The 22,775-nt window shown below is 33.9% G+C and overlaps 1 protein-coding gene across 5 annotated transcripts; it reads right to left on the reverse strand.

Annotated features, from left to right (window-relative positions):
• Positions 1 to 231: 231 nt before the first annotated feature.
• Positions 232 to 17,057, reverse strand: LOC120083003 (probable 3-hydroxyisobutyrate dehydrogenase, mitochondrial). Of its 5 annotated transcripts, XM_039038462.1 has the most exons (11): positions 16,599 to 17,047; positions 15,563 to 15,651; positions 14,940 to 15,054; positions 12,120 to 12,188; positions 8,524 to 8,674; positions 7,544 to 7,626; positions 6,219 to 6,314; positions 5,385 to 5,527; positions 4,188 to 4,272; positions 1,496 to 1,575; positions 232 to 552 (listed from the first exon to the last, which is right to left on the reverse strand). In XM_039038462.1, the coding sequence occupies exons 1-11, from the start codon at positions 16,731 to 16,733 to the stop codon at positions 465 to 467; spliced, it is 1,134 nt and encodes a 377-aa protein (XP_038894390.1). In that variant the 5' UTR covers positions 16,734 to 17,047; the 3' UTR covers positions 232 to 464. The 5 variants fall into 5 exon arrangements, with proteins under 5 accessions (XP_038894390.1, XP_038894393.1, XP_038894392.1 ...); XM_039038465.1 differs by lacking the exon at positions 15,563 to 15,651; XM_039038464.1 differs by lacking the exon at positions 12,120 to 12,188 and having other exon boundaries at positions 16,599 to 17,040.
• Positions 17,058 to 22,775: the final 5,718 nt, after the last annotated feature.

Raw genomic sequence — 22,775 nt, forward strand, 5'->3', positions numbered from 1 at the left:
TTCACATGGGCAAAAGGTCAGTGATAGAAAAGTTTTTAGATAAAAAAAAAATCATTAGTGGAAAAGTTTTTTGTTTTTGAGTTATTTTTTAAAATTTTCCCCATACGTCAGTATATAAGTAGCCATGTAATTCAAGGTGAATCATAATAACACACCTTCATGAAGAGCCATGGAAACAGGTCTTGTTTCAACCAACATCCTCATTAGTTAGGTTAGTAGACTTGTGTGATGTTTCTCGTTCGGATCGGATATCGATTTTCCTTCCAATAGAAATCAGTGAGAACTCAGTATAACATTTGGAAGATTATTGTATTGCATTAGAGCCCCCAAAAACCTACATAATTTATTCTACACTTATTTTTGGTTCATATCACTTCTGCTACAAGTACATGGTCGATTTCATCAAGCAAATGATTGTACTCGATGCAACTTTGGGGGCAACTTGAACCTGACATGAAATCGGCTTATAACTCGTCGTCTCCCGAGTAAAAATGACGAAAAACACAGGAGAAGTCTTTGTTTTCATATCCATCCTCGCAGAGCTTTTTGTATCTGACAAATAAATAGTTTATATGAACTAGCATTATATGTGTCCAGAATGTAGCAAAATAGGAGTTGAATTGATAGAAATATATTCAGAACAACAGTGGAGAGACAACAACAAAAAGGAGGAGATGAAATAATAATAATAATAATAATAATAATAATAATAATAATAATAATAGGGGAGGAGAAAAGATGAGAGAAAATCCAAAATTTTCATTTATGAAAGTTTAGAAGTTCAAGTTTTATAAATAAAATTTAACAGAAGTTTGAACGTATTTTTTCGATAAAGAGTTAGAGAGGTGTAATTGTAATTATCTTTATAGTTAAAAAGGGGAGATGAGAAGAGGAAGAAAAAAAATGGCCAAGGCTGGGGAGAGAAGGAGAAAAGGTGAAAGAGACACTCCAGTTTTTTTATTTATGAAATTTTGGCCCTATTTTGTAACCATTTTGTTTTTTTGTTTTTTATTTTTGAAAATAGCTTATTTCCTATCAATTTCTAACAATGGGTTACAATTTTTTTGAGTAAAAGAGTCGAGTTGTTAGTCAAATTTCAAAAATAAAAAAAAAGTTTTTAAAAACTACTTTTTTAGTCTTTAAAACTTGACTTTGTTTTTTCAAAACAATGGTAATAGATGACAAAACAAGAAATTTAGAGATAAAAAGAGGTGTTTGTAGGTTTAATTTTTAAAAAGTAAAAATAAAAAATCAAATGGATATCAAATGGAGCCTCAATAATTCAATTTTTATAAATAAAATTTAACGGAAGTTTGAGCGTTATAATTTTTCGATTAAAAGTTGAGAGGTGCAATTGTAATAATCATTATAGTTAAAAAGGGTGTTTAGACAATATGACACTAAAAAACCATTAAGAGAGAGAGAGAGAGAGAGAGAGGAGAAGAAAAAGGAGAAAAGGAAAAAGGTTCTCTTTTTTTTCCTCTTCTAAACTTACATCTCTTGCGCCTGGGAGGTGAGTGGATGTTGGAGGCCAACTTCACCAGCTGATGCTGCTGCAAGGTTTAGATCTTTAGCCTGTGTCCAGCAAATAGTACAATCAGAGAGAGTAGGACTTTTAGACCGTTGAATGTTGTTTGTAGTCAACTAAAATTATTTTTCATTCTTTTTGCGTATTTGATCAGGGTCAAAAGTGATTTTTGAAGACTTTAAAGACACTTTAATACACACATGATAGCCAGTTTGGAATGAAAATGATTTTTAAGCACATGATAAGTCATTCCTAACAAACCCGACGATGATGATAAGAGCTCTATAGAAAGCATTTCATTGAGAAGCACAACTCTCAAAATCTCAAAATTATACTTTTAAACTCAGTCAAATTCCACATGTTTGTGGCACATGTCAAAATTCCTGAGGTTTAAAAACTGGCAAACCTCTCCCGATCCGCTGCATGAATGACCCAAAAATTAGGTAAAAAATATAAAATGATCCGATTTTTGAAAAAAAAATGTCAAATGACCCTTTGCTAACGTCAAATTCGAGTGAAATTACCAAAATATACTCACTCGCACGAGGAAAAGCAATCTCGCTCTCGCTCGTCTCGCTCTCTTCTTTTTTTTCACTCACAAATCACTATGTCTCGCTCTAGCTCTCTCTTCGTTTCCTCATTCACAAAATCACTCACTCCTCTATCTTGTCTCTTGCTCAACGGAGTTGGTTGCATCGGGACTGCTTGCGTGGATTCGGCGTGTCAGAGAAGAAGAAGAAAATGTACGGTGGGGAAGAATCCGGAGAAGAAGAATACGACGTGCAGAGGAAGATTTCTCGCACCGGAGATGAAAAAGAAAAAGAAAAAAGGACAAACCGTAACTTCACGTAGTCATGACATCTGCAAAGAGGCATTTGACATTTTTTTCAAAAACTAGGTCATTTTCCATTTTATACCTTTAAAATGGGTCTTTTGGGCAATTACCTCAAACCTCTCCTTACTGTAAGTGCAGGCTTGTAATATATCTTCATTTTTATTTTTATTTTTTTTGGAGGGGGGATGGTTGTTTTCTTTAAAGAAAAGCGCAGACCAACTAATTAGCACAGGATAACCAATCCTACAAGGGATGACAGAGGAATATCTCAAAAAGACAGTTGTTAATGGAACGGCGCCATGTCCCCAATTGGTAATAAGATGCCCAGCTTCAAAAAACAACTTAAAAAGAATGTATTTTCTCATCGATCCAAGCCATCATAATGCCATCTAATAGGGCAGCTTAATTAGTGAAGACCTGTGTTCAGCATAGTCAAAAAGGTCACCACGGTGTGGGGTAGTTTCCCTTTTAAGAGCAGATTGAAAGTGGTGTTCAACATAGAAATGAAGTATCCTTCGATTCATAAACTCACTAAAAAGCACTACGACATATGTTTCTGATGTAGCCTAAGAGATTAAAAAAAAAAATCTCTGCAAGAAACAAATCAAAGTCTTTATTATCAATTAAAAGCTATGAAGTACAAATACTTCATGTGAAGCAAAAAATCCATATCTGACGCGATATCAGATACCGACACTCCTAGATACGTATCTGACACGCGATTTGGCGTATCTGTTTTTACGCTGACATTTTGTTAAAGAAAAAAGATATGCAACTCATCTAATCTTTTCCAACCAAAACTAAGCAGTCTATTTAAAAAGCTCATTACCCTAATCCAAAACTAAAAGAAAAAATAACAATAATAAAAGACCAACACTAGAATTATCTAATCTTCATCTTCACGTTTGAGTTCCCACAAAGTCTTACAAAATATAACCCACTTAAATACCTTCAACAATTCAACGAAAAAGTTTTTCGTTTATCTTCATATTTCTCCCTCTAATCTCTTTTATCTTCATACAGAGACTACAAAAGGTGACTTCTTCTTTCCTTAGGTGTTTGTATTTAGTTTAGCCTCATTTTCTTCTAAGGATTGGTTCTTTTATTTTTGTTCTTATTGTTCCAATTTCTTTGTTGAATTTTTGTTGAATTTTCTTTATTCATTCCATTGTTCTTTGTGCTTTTGACTCTTTTTATTATATCAATGAAAAAGTATTGTTTCCATTTTTTTTTTTTTAAAAAAAAGTGACTTATTCTCTAATCAATCTAAGTCTCTTTTCTATTGCATTCTATTTACTATTGTACTTCAATATCTCTAATGTTGTTTGTATTGTATTTTGTACTATTGTCATTAACTTGACATTTTATAATTTTTCGTGGATTTAGTGGATTACATTTATTATCTTTATGTTAAATTTACCTATACCTTAGATTTTTTTAAAGAAAAAACGTATCTTCAACGTATTAGTATCCTAATTTTTTAGAAATCAACATATCATCGTATCTTATCATATTCGTATCTCATATTTATATTTGTGTCTGTGCTTCATAGATTAGAAGTTATCAATACAAGAAGACAAATACTCTATTTATAGAGAATTAAAAAGCAAACTAATCATAATCATAATTAATAAAAGAAACTAATCCTAATCCTAATAAATCAAACTAATTAAATTTGAAACACGAGAAAACTAATTACAATCCTAATCAATCAATTATTTGAACAAGATATCCTAAGTTACTCTAATTCTACTACATCAGTTTTCAGAGATATTAATGACATATACTTATCCTTTAAACAATAAACAGGTTTAAATGACTAACCATAAGCTTTGACGCGAATCCACCATCATAATCTCTTGCAGAGGGCACCTCCTCCATCACCCCAGGAACTGGATTGTAACTTTCACTATCATGTGGAAATTACTCGGCATTAATAAACTTTCACTAATAAAGAATTTTTAGCATTAAAAAGAACCTGATAACAATTTGATCTTATTATTTCTCTAAAATGCTATAAGCAGGAAACTATTAATTTTAAGAGATATTTCCGCTTGTAAATTGTATAATCATCTAATGCCTAACCTGATGAATAGAAAAGCTAGATGAATATAAAAAGGAACAATTGTATATCCCTGGCATGTCAGAAAACTAGCTGCAACTCAAATTTAATTGGGCCATCATGAACTGAGACAGCTAAGGACTTAAAGTAGAATAGCTTCCAAAGGAGTCGACCCATTATTAGGAGCTTGGGGTCTCTTGGTTTATTCTAACTTAGCTCTTCCATTAATGGTAACGTAAAAAGTGTGTGAAAACAATATTTGATTGAATAAATTCTTGTATCAACTTGAGATTTACATATGGAATTTATAGAAAGGAAGATAACCAAATTTCTTAATTATAGCCTAAATATATGCATAATATATAAATTAAGGCCTAAACATCTCAACAAAGTGAACCCCAGCTGATTATGTTGTTTACATGCTTTTTGTAATCGTAATGAGATGTGAGGCCCGTCTTGAAATTTGTAATCAAATCATATAATCTGATTGAGGAATAAAAAATGTTCAATCTGATTGCAGTTAAAAATTACGTAGGACTCACTACCTTTACCGTTACTGTTATCCTTACCGTTACAGATATTATTATTGTAACAATATGAGAATTATGAATTTGTCAAATTTATTGTTATCTTTGTCGTTACCATTAATGTTACCGTTACCGTTAGGGTCAAACAATAAAAGTATTAGTAACGGTAACAGTAAAATGTGATAAATTCATAATTCTAGGTAAACGCGATTAAAAGCAATCTAATTGTGTTTGTCATTCATTACGATTTGGTAAACATGACCTTAGTATCGAAAATCCTTGATGTCTATCGGAACCAAGCCTTGGGGCAGGCGTAGGAGTCATCGGGTATAGGAGACCAAAGCTCTGATTCCCGGATGTCAGATAACAAAAAAAGGTCGAATCTTCAGGGAGGCAAATATTACTATGATCTCGTCAGAGTAACATACATACCTACTCCAACAGCGAGCACTTGATGAATTGAACACTTTTGTTAGAGTTTTTGCAGAAATTCCAAGAGACTGGCCTAGAGCCAAAGCTTCTGAAACACCAAGCATACTCACAGCCAGTGCCAAGTTGTTACATATTTTCGCTGCCTATGACAAAACAATCCTACATGTATCAGAGTCGAGCACCAGATCCCCAGAGAATAACATTTTACCATATGATACAAAAGTTGAAATGATACTTAATGGAGAAATAATTTCTGTAAAATGTTTGTAAATGCTGGAGATGCTCAAGGATAATCGGTAAAGAATACTGTAAGTCAAACCATTTTAGATGGTGGTTCGAAGTTCCATGGCTAACAAACTTCGATTTTAAAAAAAAATAAATGAGCACTACAACCAAAGAGAATGTCCTTTCCAAAGCTGGTCAACTCTCACTTAATTAGAGAGAACATGGCATCTAGTGGTGAATTTTGTCAAATAATGGCAATGTTGATTTTTCCATACACGTAATTAAGCATTTGTATACCATGGGAGAGACACTTTTATTATCACGTTAACCCAGAAGGATTTGTTTTGCATTTAAGGCAATAGAAGTTTGCAAAATAAATAAACTACATATGATATTTTATTCAAACAATCAAGTAATGATGATGTGAGACAGAGTGCTCCTAAAATGAACCGTACAATTGAGAAACTAGTTTTCTAATTCATTATGCAACTGCAAAATGCCAATATTTAGTATGTCATCAAGACTCAAAACATTGCAGCTACAATCATTCACAGCTTTAATCATCAGAGATTACAAAAAAGAAAACAAAAGGAGAGAGATGAAACTCACCGAACCATTTCCAGCTCCACCACAATAAACTGAACCTTTGCCCATTGAAAGAAACAAGGATTTTGCAGCATAGTAAGCTTCTTCAGGACCACCAACCTGATGAAATGTCATCTCTTAAGTCACAAATTGGCATAAAAGAAAGAATACAAAGTTGACAAAGACAAAATAGAGAAAATAAAATAAACCTAGAGACTAGAATCTAATTAAAAAGATACTTCTAGGATACAAATTATAAATGCCACCAAAATTTTTGTGGGCATCGAAAAAATTGTTGTCTTTCAAGCAGTTGCTTGCATTTTTGCTATTGAAAAATAAAGCTACTTATAGAAAAAAATCCCTCCTGCTTCATAAAAGCCTATTAAACCACCAGCCTAAAGGTGTGGTTCGATGTCCCCCATAGAGGACCTGCTATTTCTCATATTCTTAATGAAAGTTGGTTGCTCATAATAGAAGAGGAATAAAATACATAGAATAAACAAGCTTATGTATATTTGGGCTAGCACCACAAAGGATAAATGCAAACTTCCCCGAATAAGAGGGCAGACTAGCATTCAATCAATCTACAGAATTAAAAATTTGCATAGAACTTCTTCACTAAGTCATAACAAAAGAAGAGGTGGCATGACTTTTTTTTTAGTTAAACAATATGCATGGTGGAGGAATAAACTAGTTACTGTCTAGGTCGACCAAAAAACTTGCTGCTAAGATCCTCTTTCTGATGGCTGACACAGGAAGTCTTCTATTTAAAGGGGCAATAAAGCAAAAACCTCACACAGCTTCTCCTTGCGAGGAACCATCATTCACGTTCATTACTCTATCAGTGTTGTTATGACACACCCAAATCAGACTAATTCAGAGGAAATACAAGGGTTTATTACTAAGAAAAGATTGGGACCGTAGTAAAAATTAAAGTGGAAAAAACCCCTCAAATTCTTAACCACTGACTGCTAGCCAAGGCAACATATTATTACTTTCTTTTTGCCAATTACATTGCCGTCACAAAAGATTTCCATGTTCTATATCAAGCAAGTTTCAGCAGGTCCAGGGCATTCGCCTAACGTCTATGTTCATTCTTTTCAAATTTCAAGACCAATGAAACTAGATATGCATGATGGCGAGGGCCAACTATTAGAATATTAGTAAATGCTCCAGAAGTGGCCAGCATCTCTTGTCAATCGGATAGGAGCCTCCCTAAATTAAAAAAAGGGATCCCAATATTCCATAGAATTTCCCTAAGTAGCATTTGCTTCTTTTTAATCAAAGTGACATAATTCCATCAAGATACATCACATACGAAGTTACAGAGGCCTAAAATGAATTTATACCATGAACGTCAGTGTCCCAGCATCAGCAGCTAGAATCCCTCCAGATACAGGGGCATCCAACATGACAGGGTTTTCCCAAGAATCTACGAATAAAATCAGTCATGAGATACAAGGAATAGCCGTAAATTGAGGAGTGAGAAATTATGTTTTCTTTTCACAGTGGCTGGCTCATTGAATGATTAGAAAATAGATACGCAAAGGATTACAATAAAGAACATAATATTATGGATTAGAAAACAGAGAATTGTGATTTTTTTTTTTTTAACGGAAATAACACTTTTCATTGATGAAATCAAAATAAAGAATTATGAATTAAAAAAACAAAACACAACACAACATATGGAAAACCAGTCATGGTGCCAATGATTATCATAAACATGCAACCCCTCCCTATTAATTTCCTTCCCTTGCATACTCAACAAATTGAAACCAACTCCTAATCTAAAGTAACATAATGGAACCATTTTATAAAAATTTTAGTTCATGTCAAGTGTGAGTGTATTTAATATAATTGTTCCTTCCTAATACTGAAGTTCTAACAATTTTTTAAAGAATTTTTTATTCAGGCTATTCTTTACTTAGTATGCTGCAGAGGCACTCTTTGAGGCTGGCATATGGATTGAAAAGTTATTGTGGAAACTAATACTATTACTATAGAATAAAAAATTGTAGATATGCCATTTGCCAAATTACAGTTAAAAAGGGACTAAAGTTCAGCAATTGGTTGAATGTAAGCTGTTACTTTCTATTAGAAGTACAAGAATCTTCAAATCAAAGTAAAATCTTCATTTACATCACTAATCATATAAAAAACAAGGAATTCCTGGTTCAAATGTCTCAAATAACAAAGCCATTTACACCAAATGAGATTTCAATTTTCACAGTCAAACAAGTTACAAGATGAGCCATATACTTAACTATTGAGAGCATGAAAAATGTTCAACGTTCCTCTTCCTAGTACTTTGATTTAAAACAGGTACCTCTCTTTTCCTTTAAAATACGGCTAGATACACTTGCTGAAAGCTCTCTTGATGTTTGTGGATCAATGGTGGAGGAGTCTATTAATAACCACGGCCTTAGATGATAGCCACCATGGAGCAAACCATGTGAACCATTATACACCTCACGCACCTACATGCATAAATCAGAAGAAAACTAAGAATGATATCTACAAAAACACAAGTGAAAAAGAAAGGTAAACCTCTCCAACCAAAGCAATGGGAAAATAAGACATCACAATAAAGCCATGCAATCTTCAAATATTTTTGTTGAAAATAGGGTTATTAACCTAGGGGCATTTATATAATTGTGTAGATTCCAAGGGTTTTCAGTGTATCAGATTTAAAAGAATAAGAAAAAGTCTTTATATCGTGGTTTTTCTCTCTGTACTAGGATTTCCATGTAATCTTGTTGTTCTTCTCTTCCCTATTCTTTATTTTTAACATGGTATCAGAGTAGCTGTAAGGGAGTGTTTTCAGGCAGCTCTACCAGAGTTACTTTCTGCCGTCCAGTTGCAGTCATCGGAGAGTCGCCATCAGTGGAAGCCACCGCATCGAACCACGCCGATCGGGCTTCTCCATGCAGAAACGAGCCGAACCCGCGAACAGCAAATGGATCATTCGGTCGCGATCGAGGCTGGCCGCGAAGAACAGATGAACCACAATCTGGGCAGAATCGGCAACTTTGGCCGCGAAGAACAGGCACATCGGTCTGATCTGGGCAAGATCGGTACCGATCTGGAGCAAACCGGGTCATTCCAGGCTGAACAAGGGCAGATCCGCGATGGACAGACCTGACCCTTTGACTTCCGCTCCAATCCAGTGGGTTTTGTGCCGGCCAACCCTTACACGACAAGGACTTCGCTTCTGCAAGGAATGACGTCGGGTGGAGAACGAGCTAGCTATCTTGAACAGCCCAGCCGACCGGCGACCTCCTTCCAGCCGACAGTGACAGCACCGTTCCCAGCCGCTTGTAGTTCAACCCATTACCCAGACAATGTGAGACAACGGTTGGCTTACCTACAACAACAGATTTTTTATTTGGATACAATGTTCGGTGCAAATCCCCAACCAATTTATTCAGAAAATCCGATAAACTCGTTACCTGTTTTGCCTAATGTTTCCTACTTATTTGGTTCGATGGGTAATTCTGCAGGATTTATTATAGGGGAAAAACTAAATGCCCAGAATTATTTCTCCTGGTCCCAATCAATCCGAATAACCTTGGAAGGGCGTCACAAGTTTGGATACTTGACAAGGGAAATTCCAAAGTCGGCCCCAGGTGATCCACAAGAACGAATTTGGAATGGAGAAGATTCGTTGTTACGTTCTGTTTTGGTGAATAGTATGGAACCCCAAATAGGAAGACCACTGCTATATGTTGCAACCACCAAGAATATCTGGGAGGCAGCGCAAGATCTATACTCTAAAAGACAGAATGCCTCTTGGCTATATACGCTCCACAAACAGGTCCATGAATGCAAACAAGGGTCCATGGATGTTACTTTTTATTTTAACAAACTATTAATGTTGTGGCAAGAGATGGACTTGTGTAGAGAAATTGTCTGGAACTACCCACAAGATGGGGCCCAATACTTGAAGATTGAGGAGGCAGATCGTGTTTACGTGTTCTTGGCTGGATTAAACCCTACATTTGATGGTGTCCGTAGTCGAATATTGGGCCAGCGCCCAACTCCTTCACTCAAAGAAGTCTGCTCTGAAATACAACTGGAAGAGGATTGGTCGTGTGCCATGAATAATCCCATTCCTACTACTGACGCAGCCACTTTCGTCGCCAAGTCGTCCAGTGCTGATGGTGATAAAAAAACCCCACCTGTTTGTGAACATTGTAAGAAGCTTTGGTATATAAAGGACTAGTGTTGGAAATTGCACAGGAAGCCCCCAAACAGCAGGCGACGACAGTCTCATGACAAATCTAATACTAGTCGTGCCCTGGTAAGTGACTCAGTAGATGAACAGATTCAGAAGCAATCTTCCAATGACAGTAAGCACAACTTGAGTACGGTTGGAGTGAGTGATTGCACAGTCAAGTAATTTCCCTTCTTTTGGCCTGATTAGTATAAATAGTAAAAAACCATGGATTGTGGATTCAGGGGCCACCGATCATCTTACGAGTTCCTCAGAGTTATTTATGTCATATAACCCAAGTGTTGGTAATGAGCGTATTCGCATTGCAGACGGGTCTTTTGCCCCTGTTGCGGGAAAAGGCAATATCTCTCCATTTAATGGTTTAATTCTGCGTGATACCTTACATGTGCCTAAAATATCGTATAATTTGTTATCTGTCAGTAAAATAACAAGAGATTTGAAGTGTAAGGCAATTTTCTCACCGGATTCCGTTTTGTTTCAGGATCTGAAATCGGGGATGACGATTGGCACTGCCCGGCATGATAGGGGACTATACTTCCTTTTTTACGAAGCTTCCTCTAGGAATGATCATCAAACTGGGTTTATATCTTTAAATTTCTAAGTTTCTGAACCTAATGTTATGTTATAGCATTTCCGTTTAAGACATCCGAATTTTCAATATATGAAGTATTTATTTCCACATTTATTTCGCAATGTTGATACTTCTTCTTTTAATTGTGATGTGTGTATTCGTGCCAAGCAACATCGTGTCTCTTTCCGTTCTCAGCCTTACAAACCCTCGAGTCCGTTTTCTCTTGTTCATAGTGATGTATGGGGTCCCTCACCAGTTACTACTTCCACTGGAAAACAGTGGTTTGTCACATTTATAGATGATCACACCCGCCTTACCTGGGTTTTCCTTCTTACTAACAAATCTAAAGTGTCCTCTGTTTTCCAACAGTATTATACAACTGTCGAAACTCAGTTTAAAACAAAGATTGGGATTTTACGAAGTGATAATGGGCAAGAATTTTTTAATGCCTCCTTCAGGGATTTCCTTGTTTCTAAGGGTATTGTCCACCAGAGCTCGTGTGCTTACACTTCGCAACAAAATGGAGTAGCTTTGTGTAAAAATCGGCATCTGGTTGAAGTAGCCCGGTCTCTTATGTTATCTGCTACTTTTCCGTCATACCTCTGGGGAGATGCAGTTCTCACTGTTGCCCACCTCATCAATCGGATGCCCTCTCGTATTCTTAATCTTCATACTCCTTTAGAATTGTTTAAAGAGTCCTTTCCAACTACTCGATTGATCTCTGATGTTCCTCTTCGGGTTTTTGGTTGTGTTGCTTTTGTTCACTCCCATGGTCCAAACCGCACGAAATTTACTCCTCGTGCTCAGAAGTGTGTCTTTGTTGGATATCCACTCCATCAACGTGGATATAAGTGCTATCACCCGTCGTCTCGTAAATACTATGTCTCCATGGATGTCAGCTTTCTCGAGGATCAGTCATTTTTTCCTGTTAGTCATCTTCAGGGGGAGAACATAAATGAAGAGACTAACTGGTCATCTTATGCTATTCCTTTAGAGTCAGCGTCCATTCAAACCTTGTCTAACCCTAGTTCTGAGCATGATAGTCTGGTCCTTCCTACCAATCAAGTTCCTTGAAAAATTTACTACAAGAAGAATCTCAGGAAGGAAGCAGTGTTACCTGTTGAACCAGAACTGACGTCTCCAGTGCAGGAGTCAAACCCGCCATCAGGTCCAGGTACGTATATTCCTGAAATTAATGATGTTAATATATGTATGGAGACTGATGAAGCCAGGTAAGACAAGGAAGAAGGAAGCAGTAATACTAAAAGAGTGACAGAAGAGGAAACTGCAGAGGATGAAATGATTGAAACTGCAGAGAATGAAATGATTCTTGCTAATGATGATGTGGAAGATACTACTGAAGTTTCTGATACACAGATAGTCGATCATGGTGAGGAGCCTGGAGAGGTGAAAGAACGTGATGCATCGCTTGATCTTCCTATAGCTCTGAGGAAAGATACTCGTTCATGTACTAAATACCCTATGCATAGTTACATGACGTATAGTAATCTGGCATCCGAGTTCAACGCTTTCACTACTAGTTTGGACACTGAGGTGGTTCCAAATGACATAAGTGTTGCAATGAAAAAACCAGAATGGCGGTCTGTTGTTATGGAAGAAATAAGAGCTCTAGAAAAGAATAGAACTTAGGAATCGGTGGCTTTGCCTGAAGGGCACAAGACAGTTGGATGTAAATGGGTGTTTACTATAAAGTACAAGTCAGATGGGACGATTGACCGGTACAAGGCTAGACTCGTTGCAAGAGGCTTTACTCAAACCTATGGAGTAGATTATTCTGAAACTTTTTCACCTGTGGCTAAACTTAACACTATCCGAGTGCTCTTGTCAGTCGCTATGAATAAAGATTGGCCTCTACACCAACTTGATATTAAAAATGCTTTTTTGAATAGGGAACTTGAGGAGGAAGTCTATATGAGTCCCCCTCCTGGGTTCGAGAGTCAATTCAAAAACAAGGTGTGTAGATTGAGGAAGTCACTATAAGGATTAAAACAGTCTCCAAGGACCTGGTTTGACAGGTTCACAACTTTTGTGAAAGCACAAGGGTATGTTTAGGGGCATTCTGATCACACTCTTTTTATAAAAAGATCAACATCAGGGAAGATGGTTGTTCTTATTGTCTACGTTGATGACATTGTTTTATCTGGGGATGATGATGTAGAGATCATGAAGCTCAAAACAGAGATGGCCAGAGTTTGAAATTAAAGACCTCGGGAAGCTAAGATACTTTCTGGGAATGGAAGCGGCTCGCTCAAACGAAGGTATATCAGTTTCTCAACGAAAATATACTCTGGACATGCTAAAAGAAACAGGTATGACTGGGTGTAAACCTGTTGACACACCAGTAGAATACAATGCGAAACTCAGTGATAAGAATGATAGAATTCCTATTAATAAAGAAAGGTATCAGCGGTTAGTCGGGAAGTTGATATACTTGTCTCACACAAGACCTAATATTTCTTATGCAGTAAGTGCTGTGAGTCAGTTTATGCAAGCTCCTTGTGAGGATCATATGACAGCAGTTGAACGTATTCTTCGGTATCTGAAAGGAACTCCTGGTAAAGGCCTAATGTTTAGAAAGACCGATAAACGATCTATTGAAGCCTACACTGATTCTGACTGGGCAGGGTCTGTTGTTGATAGAAAATCGACGTCTGAGTATTGTACGTTTATCTGGGGAAATCTAGTCACCTGGAGAAGTAAGAAACAAGGATTTGTTGCTAGAAGTAGTGCTGAGGCTGAGTATCAGGCCATGAGTCTAGGGATTTGTGAAGAAATCTGGTTGAAGAAAGTATTATCAGATCTCCAGCAAGATAATGAGCTTCCGATGAAATTATTTTGTGATAATAAAGTTGCCATCAGTATTGCAAACAACCCAGTTCAACACGACAGAACTAAACACGTAGAGATAGACAGACACTTCATTAAGGAGAGGTTGGACAGTGGAAACATATGCATCCCTTATATTCCTTCAAATCAACAAGTTGTTGATATACTTACAAAAGGGTTACTGAGACAAAGTTTTGATTATTGTGTAAGCAAGTTGGGTCTTGTCGATATTTATGCTTCAACTTGAGGGGGAGTGTTGAAAATAGGGTTATTAACCTAGGGGCGTTTATATAATTGTGTAAACCCCTAGGGTTTTCTACTGTCTATTTATACAATGTGTCCCTGTGTATTCAGTGTATCAGATTTAAAAGAATAAGAAAAAGTCTTTATATCGTGGTTTTTCTCCCTATACTAGGGTTGCCACGTAATCTTGTTGTTCTTCTCTTCCCTATTCTTTATTTTTAACAATTTTAAAATTTCTTATAAATAAAAATATATAGAGGCCAACAAGTGTATCTTATACCAACGAGCACCATTCATAACAAAACTTGAGTTTGTACATTTAAACCTTAGATTCTACTTATGTAGCCATTTGTTTTGACCAATTTGAAGTAACTGTTCTTGGTTTTTTTTGTCCATTGACAAGGCACAAGACATGTGATCAACACAAAATTAAAATGGTATAGAAAGTGATATTCGATTATGAAGCAACATAACAAAGTTGATAGCCACTTTAGAGCCAAAAATTCTTCAGTATCATTCCACATTTAAAGCTTATTTTATAAAAAACATTTAAAGCCTATTATATTCTACTTACTTCAGTGTATATATACAATTTATTAATTCATATTCTCCATACAATTGTAAATTAAGATAACATGATTCTTTCCTCTGCATATGAATGTCAGAAATCTAAAAAAGATTGTCATGTACATACCTAAAAGTAAATAGACCTATCATGGAACAAAAGTTTCAACTTGAATGAAGGAGAATCCAATAAAGGTCAAATCATAAAACATCCAAATACACAATCCAAGCAACAAAATAGACCCCTTCAGGATGAAAGGGGGAAAAGCTGGTCACAACTCACATGAGAAGGAGAGGGTAGCATTGTAATAACAACGTCAGAAGCTTCTGCAACTTCAAAAGGTGTTTCTTTAGTGGCAACTCCCATATCTGAGTACTTCTTCATTATATTACAGTTTCTAATACAAACAAAGTTATGCCACAGTCAATGTAAGTAAAACCAAGTGCTTTTTTCAATGAAGGAGCAGCAAAATGCTTTCCACAGAAAAATATATCAGACGACATCCTCCTAACTCATGTATGTTTCCTACTAGGTTCACCACCATCCAACCATTTTTGGATCATTTGTGTAGAAATTAAAAGGTGAAGTGTTTTACAGACATACAAGCATATAATTTGTCTTCGACCATCTTTTGGCTACCTTCAAGATTCAAGTTGAGCCAAATATAATTAGGTTATGCATTTCTCAGTTATAAAAATTTGGAGAGCAAATTACACAGATGCTATTTAGACTTTCTAATCATTTGAAAAAACTGTTTCAATTAAAATACATATCTCAATCGACCATTAAAACTACCCCCAAAGGATTAAGTCATCAATCCATTACAGATTTTTTCTAGAGTAAGGACAGTTTAACAAAATCTTTACAACGGCCTTTAGTTACAATAGAAGATTCAAGTATATTACATGTCATGTACAACCATTTTGTATCCAGCCTTTATTAGATTATTTGCCATTCTGGTTCCCATATTTCCCAGTCCAATGAATCCAACACTCTGCAAAACATTGTTAAAGGCACTTTTTTTTTTAGTCTGAAAAGGTGTCCGAACAGGAACATGAAAGAAAATGAAATCCATGTCTCCTACTATTGAATTGAGGAGTCAGAATTAAAGAAGCAATTTGCAGCAAGCCACATTTAATCAAAGTCAAAAAGTATATGATCTTGAGTCCTCGAAAGACAATGTTAAGTGCCCAGTGCCAAATTACGATTGTCAAAGAACATCAATTGAGTTGACTTGTGCCAAGTTGCCAACCTAATAGTATAATTTCATATCGTTCATCAAGGAGCATAAACTATTAAAATACTGTCCAAGTCAAGACCGAGTGGATTCTAAGATTTCGTATATGGAAATCATAGAGTTTTAAAGAGATTCGTTTGCTATCATCCACACGAAACTACGATTTAAATATTAAGGCCCAATTAATAACCATTTTGTCTTTAGTTTTTAGTTTTTGAAATCCTTTTCTAAACAATTTTCTTACCATGGTTTTCATCTTCAAAGGTAAACCTTAGAATTCTTAGCCAAATTCCAAAAACAAAACAGTTTTTTCTAGGCAAACAGGCTTTAAATACTACTTTTTTTTTAGTTTTCAAGCCTTGGCTTTAGATTTAAGCTTAATTTTCATAAGCCAAATACAGATTTAAGTTTTGCAGTAATCCGATCGCTCCAAGACATCAGTAGAATATGTTAATCTTAACATCTAGAACAAAAGCATTCACTTTAACTTTGAAACATTTCCATCAGTTCAAATACAGCAGGTGTGCTAGCTCTTCAATTCCTAAACAGACCGATCATCATTTGGCTCTACGGGCTAGAAATTACATTTTGGACAGAAAGGGAGAAGCAAAAATAAATAAATAAATAAAACCTATCCCATAATTTTTCTGAAGAACCAACCAAAATCAGACAACTAAATGATTACGAAGATGAAAAGAACTTGCCTGGAACGAAGCGAAAGCATCAGCAGAGAAGAATCTGCGCGAAGAAGAGGGTGTCTGACTCCCAACCCAAAAAGATTTGAAATGAGATTTGCTCGTGTACTGCATGAAAGAAGCTGTAGCTCTAGAAAGCGCCATTGATAGATAGGTATTTCACCTCAATTTCAGAGAGGAAAACTGCTTCCGGCGATGGGAAAAAGAAGAAGAAATGATCACTGAAAAATGACTTCGATCGTACACATAGAAACCCTATAAAATAATCATTCCAATTCAATAATCAAGAACTGATTCGTCTTCTTCGTATCGGCTTTGCGTCCCTGCAGTGTCCTCAGTTTTGACTCTGACGTCGGCACCTTCTTCGGATAATGTTGATCCGACACGTCGTCCATGATCTCCTGCCCAAAGTTGGTAAACAAATGGACTCTTCTTTTAATTTTCAATTATCTTCTTCATTTCGAGAAAATTGTACGGAACAAGTTTGCAATAAATTTTGGTCTTTCTACTTAGGTCTATACTATATAAAAGTACTACTTTAATCCAAAAAAATGAAAAAAAAAAATGGTCTTCTTCTTCATTCTTTTTTTAAGAAAAAATCTAATCTATAGCTTTTTTTTTTTCAATCTAATCTATTATTTGATTCTTCTTTTTCAATTTATAGCTTTTTCTTCAATTGATTCTTCTTCTTTAATCTACAACTTTTTCTTCAATCAATTCTTCTTTTTTATGAATTTCTCGGTTCTTCTTTAATTCAGTCTGTAATTTTCTTGTTTGAAAAACAATGAGAGTGAGAAGCATTTGAGGAGGATAGAAGGAGCAAAGCGAGTAGAGAGTAGCGACAAACAAGAAGTGAGATCGAAAATCCATGCATTATTGAGCCAAAGTAATAATTTCAATAACGCTGATGCAAGCAAAATGTCAAAATTCATTGATTTTTAAATCTTGAGCTAATTTTCATTTGACTTCTAAACTGGATTCATCCATACAAAAATCTCTTCCATTTGGTGGGGAGTAGAACATAACCCAAAATCCAAAATTTACTATTAAAATAATCTTTAAAAAAAAACATGTTTTTTTACCACAGGTGAAATACTCATTTTGCCCTTAGTTTTAAAGGAATCACTCCTTCATTTCTCCTCCTTGCATTTTTTTTCTTATATTACCGAAGCATTGATACTAGAAATGACCAAAATTTAAACTATGTGAAACCTTTCAAAAGTAAAAATGTTTTATCATTTTATCCTTTTTACATATGATTGGAAAGAACACGGATTACAATTTTCTATAATCTCCAAACTATACAATTTTTATATTTATAAGTTTTATGCTTGTACTAAATATATAAATTAACGTTAATCTTAATTACAGACTATACGATTTTTAATTTTTTAAAAAATACAGTGAATTAGTGGAATTATGAAGTGTGAAATTATTATAATGAAGGCACCAAGCCACAAATTTAAAGAGTTAACTAGTATTGATTATCAAGTATCACACATTAAGTGTGATGCTTGCTAAATTTGCAATCTCAATGGAAGAGGATTCAGCTCCCAAGTGTAAGTATTGTGCCAATTATCAATTAATAATAAGGTGTACATGGGTTGGGTTGGGTTGGGTTAAAGGTATTTTTAAGACCAACTCGAAATTTCAGGTTGGTTAGGTTGGCAACCAAAATTATCAAAATAAAGTCTCCAACCCAACCCTTAAAATTTTGGTTGGGTTGGATTGGGTTGTCAAGTTATAACTTTTTTTTTTAATTGAAAATATGTAAATTTATATAACTAATAACTAATATCTCATAAAATTCAAATGCTAAACACTAAATATCTATGATATTTATTGAATACTTTGAACAAAAGCAAATATCATAACAATTTTAAAAGAAAAATATTAAAAAATCACAAATTAATTAAATGCGAACAGATCAAACTTTAAACACTATCAATCTCATAACGTCATTGATGATGTTCAAAGTAGAAACAAAGCACATGTGTGCAAGTGAAAAAAGGTCAGCAACCTGGTGAGGGTGGATGTTAAAAGTTATCCAAGGTGATGGAATTCAAGAAAGAGTTGCTGAACCAACGATCGAAACACATGAGATTGCAAAAGAGAAAATGAGATTTTGGGGGCGGCTAAGTGAAGAGGATGAAGAAGATGAGATTTAGGATATTTTGTTATCTTCTTTTAATAGATAATAAGAAGAAGAATAAGAATACTAATACTAATATTAATAATAAACTGAAAAATATATATATACACACCCACATGTGTCAAACATTTAAAATTTAATCCTCATTTATATGTTTGATAACAACATGTATAAAATAATAAAAAAAATATTTAGATACAATTGAATTTGTAACAAACATATACACAAATAAATAATTAGTAGAAAAATCAGGAAGGGAGTTCGTTTATTTACAATTACACTGTATTCGTAATTCCATTTTCATAAGCTTCAACAATTATATTGTATTTATAAGTTCATCGATCACAAAAGCCTATGAAAAAACCTAGTTGTAGAGGCATAGCAAAAACAGTAAGATTGCAAGAGTGAATACTTATTAATAATATAATCGGATGATAATAAATAAAAGGTAATTAAAAATACAAAAAAATGATCAAATTTAAATAAAATATACAGTTTATTAAATATGTATCATAAATTAAAACCCAAATGGTGATAAACAAATTAAATATTGATTAGTTCTGAATATTTTCGAAAAGTGATTAAATCAAATCAAAACAAATAACTAATAATCGAGCAAAATTAGGAGGACAGTTGTCTTGATAGATATTAATAATTTGGTAGGGATTTAGAAATTTGTGGTCATGTGCCTATCACATGGGTTACCATGATTCTTATTCTGGACGATTTTGCTATTTTTCAGAATGAAATCTCAAATAGTATTTCAAAAGTGAATCCACACAAAATTGTATAAGATCACAAGCTATTAGTAGAACTTTTGTCAAATTGCAACCAATGATAATTGTGGAAATAAAAGACGAAAGTAAAAATATGCAAAGATGTCAAAAGTACTGGGAAATTCAATCATGATTCTCTGCCTTTGAGTATACGAACGACCAAATAGATGTCAAAAAAAAATTACCAAACTGATAGTTTTAACCTATTAAAATTCAAACTTCCATCCAAATGTATTTATATCTAAGTTTTAAAAAATATTTTCCTTTTCTCTATTTCATGCAGAATGTGTTTGAGATAAAAGAGTGGAGATGTGAAATATAAAAAATTATGAAGATTGGAGAGTTGTAAAATCTAGAGAGTTGTCGAGTCTTAAAACTCTCATGGTAAGACGTTAACATAAAACATAAAATTAATGTTTTTTGTTAGGGATTTGCTAACTTTTTCAGCCAAACACCCCTGAAAAAGAGTAGTTGTAATAAGAGTCGGGTTAAGTTTACACCGTCATTTCTACAAATATGTGGATGACTAATAAATACAGTGACAAAATCACATAATTTTTTAAAGAAAATAATGTTATTTTAATAAATAATGATAAAATTAGGGTTGAAGGAAAAATAATAAATAAAAAAAAAAGATTATATAACCATGGAGCTGGTACACGATTAAAGAAAAATGTGTACCCAGTACACGATTTTAAGCTCTACATGGTTGCCACGTTCAAGACTTTACTACGTCAGAAATCATGGGCCTCTCCATGAATTCCAAAAGAAAAAAAAAAAATCTTTGTTTCACCATCGCTTTTAAAGATGATCATCAGTCTAACAGGATTAATTTTGGATAAAAGCCGATTCAGTATTTTCGGCAAAATAAGGGAGAAAAAAGTAAAGAAAGGAAAATAGAGAAGAAAACAAAAGATAATGAAACTACCAAAAGAAAATTGACAAAAAAAAAACATGAAAAGAAGAATAAGAGAGAAAGAAAGAAGAAAACAAAACAATGGAGATTGAGAAGAAAAATGAAAGAAGAGAAAGAATCTAGTTTGTTATGTGAGAGAGGAGAGAAAGAGAGAGAATGGAAAAGTTGAGTGAGTTTCTTATGGGTTGAGAGAGGAAAAAGAGAGAGAAAAAAAATCACGTTCATAGTTTTGAGTATTAATGAGATGTAATAACACGTGTTTGACAATATTAATTCTCATCCTTCCTTCTATACACGATTTTTTGTGGGCATATATAATATAACATATTTGTTTAATAATGGTATTAATTGTATTAATCCTTTTTTTAAAACTTTTTTTTTTCTTAAAATAAAGTTATTTTAACAAATAAGACTTAAGAGATTAACATGAAACTCGTGGATCCATTCACGATTTCCAATGTGGCGAAATCATGGACCGGATACATCTCTTAATCTTATTTTTTATCATTATTTTTCCCTCAATCCTATTTTTGTCATTATTTATTAACATAACATTATTTTTAAAACTAACTCAAAATCACATATGGAGCTATCGATATTATATTAAAAAGTCAGCATTTTTTTTAAAAAAATGACAAAATTACCCCTTTTAAATTTTACTTAATTTCAAATTATGCCGTTAACCTTATTTTCAATCAATTAATCTTAATTCATGCAATTAATCCTAAACACCACACCCCACTATCCTAGATTCATGCTAAATTAAGTATTTAAATTTAAAATGAAAAAACGTTAGCAAGGAAATTTTTTTTATTAAAGTACAATTAATGTTTTAAAAAGGGTTTCGGACCTTTGGTTTATACTACACCCCATTATCATAAGTTAATATTAAATTAAGTATATAAATTTAAATTGAAAATACGTTAACAAGAAAGAAGTAGGGATATTCGAATAACCCGACAATCCGAATAATCCGGACTACTCAACTCAAAATGTAAGAATTGGGTTAATTTTGTTCTTGGGTTGGCTTGGGTTGATTGGATTGGAAACTTTATTTGGATCATTTATGTTACCAATCAAACCAACCCAAAATTTTGGGTTAGTTCGAAAAATATCCTCAACCTAATTCAACCCAATTCATGTAGAACTTAAGTACAAAATTACTGTTTTAAAAAGGGTTTTAGAAACCAAAGGATGGTGTACAAATTATAGCCGTTGATTAAAGTAAATATTATGATAAATGTTTATTAAAAAATAAAAAAATAAAAAAATAAATAAGTCTCTTCTCCTTCTCCCTTTAGACACATATAAATAACAAGGTTCATTTATGAATTACCAAAAGAAGGGACTTTTGCCTTCATCCAATCAAATCTTTTCTTTAAGAAGATTCTCGAACACAATTTATATACATAATCGTCGACATTAGGTAGGAATGCAATATATACCGTCTAGGAATGCTACAAATATGAGATCTTAGCTTCATTTTGTCCATCCAATCAAAACCTTCTCCTTTTGAAGATTCTAAATCGATAAGTTTAGAAAAAAAATAAAAAATCTAAATCTCGGTGTCAGATCTCGCTCGAGATCCACCAAGAAAAACTCTTTGAACGAGTTTTCAAAAAATGTGCTAATTTTATAAGGTAAAAACTTAAAAGTGTTATTTCTGACAATTTTCCCACTACTTTGTGTGTTTATTTTATATTAACATGTGGATTACTTTTAGTTTTTTTTTTATAGTTCAAATTTTATGAGTTAAAAGTAGAAGTGTTCAAATGACTTGATAACCCGAATAACCCGCACTATTCAATCCAAATTGTAAGAGGTGGGTTGAGTTAGTTTTAATTTTGGATTGGGATAGATTGAACTTTTTTATGTTTTTCTGGGGTTGGGTTACGTCCGGATTACACTTTTAAAAATTCGGGTTGACCCAACCCGATCCAAATTTCTAATATATGTATTATAATCCATATATATTTTTTATGATGTTTGTATGAAGTTTGTAATACATATCTTAGATTTTGATATTTAGTAGTTGAGTTTTATGAAGCTTTAATTATTAATATGTGTTATATACAAATTTAAATATTTTTAAGTTAATAAAAAATACAATAACAAAAGAAAGAAAAATAAATAAATAATCTGACAACCCAGCCCAATTCAAACCGAATTTTATGGGCTAGGTTTGGTTGGATTGGATTGAAGACCCTATTTGAGTCATTTGGTAGCTAACCCGAAGGGTTGGTAAAAAAAATTCTCAAACTTAACCGAACCAAACTATGAACCCCCTAGTTAAAAGGATGACAAAATTGAATTTTATTGAGAAAATGTTAACAAAATAATTT

The sequence above is a fragment of the Benincasa hispida genome, chromosome 8 (genome assembly GCF_009727055.1).
Source record: "Benincasa hispida cultivar B227 chromosome 8, ASM972705v1, whole genome shotgun sequence".
In the NCBI taxonomy this organism is placed as follows: domain Eukaryota; kingdom Viridiplantae; phylum Streptophyta; class Magnoliopsida; order Cucurbitales; family Cucurbitaceae; genus Benincasa; species Benincasa hispida.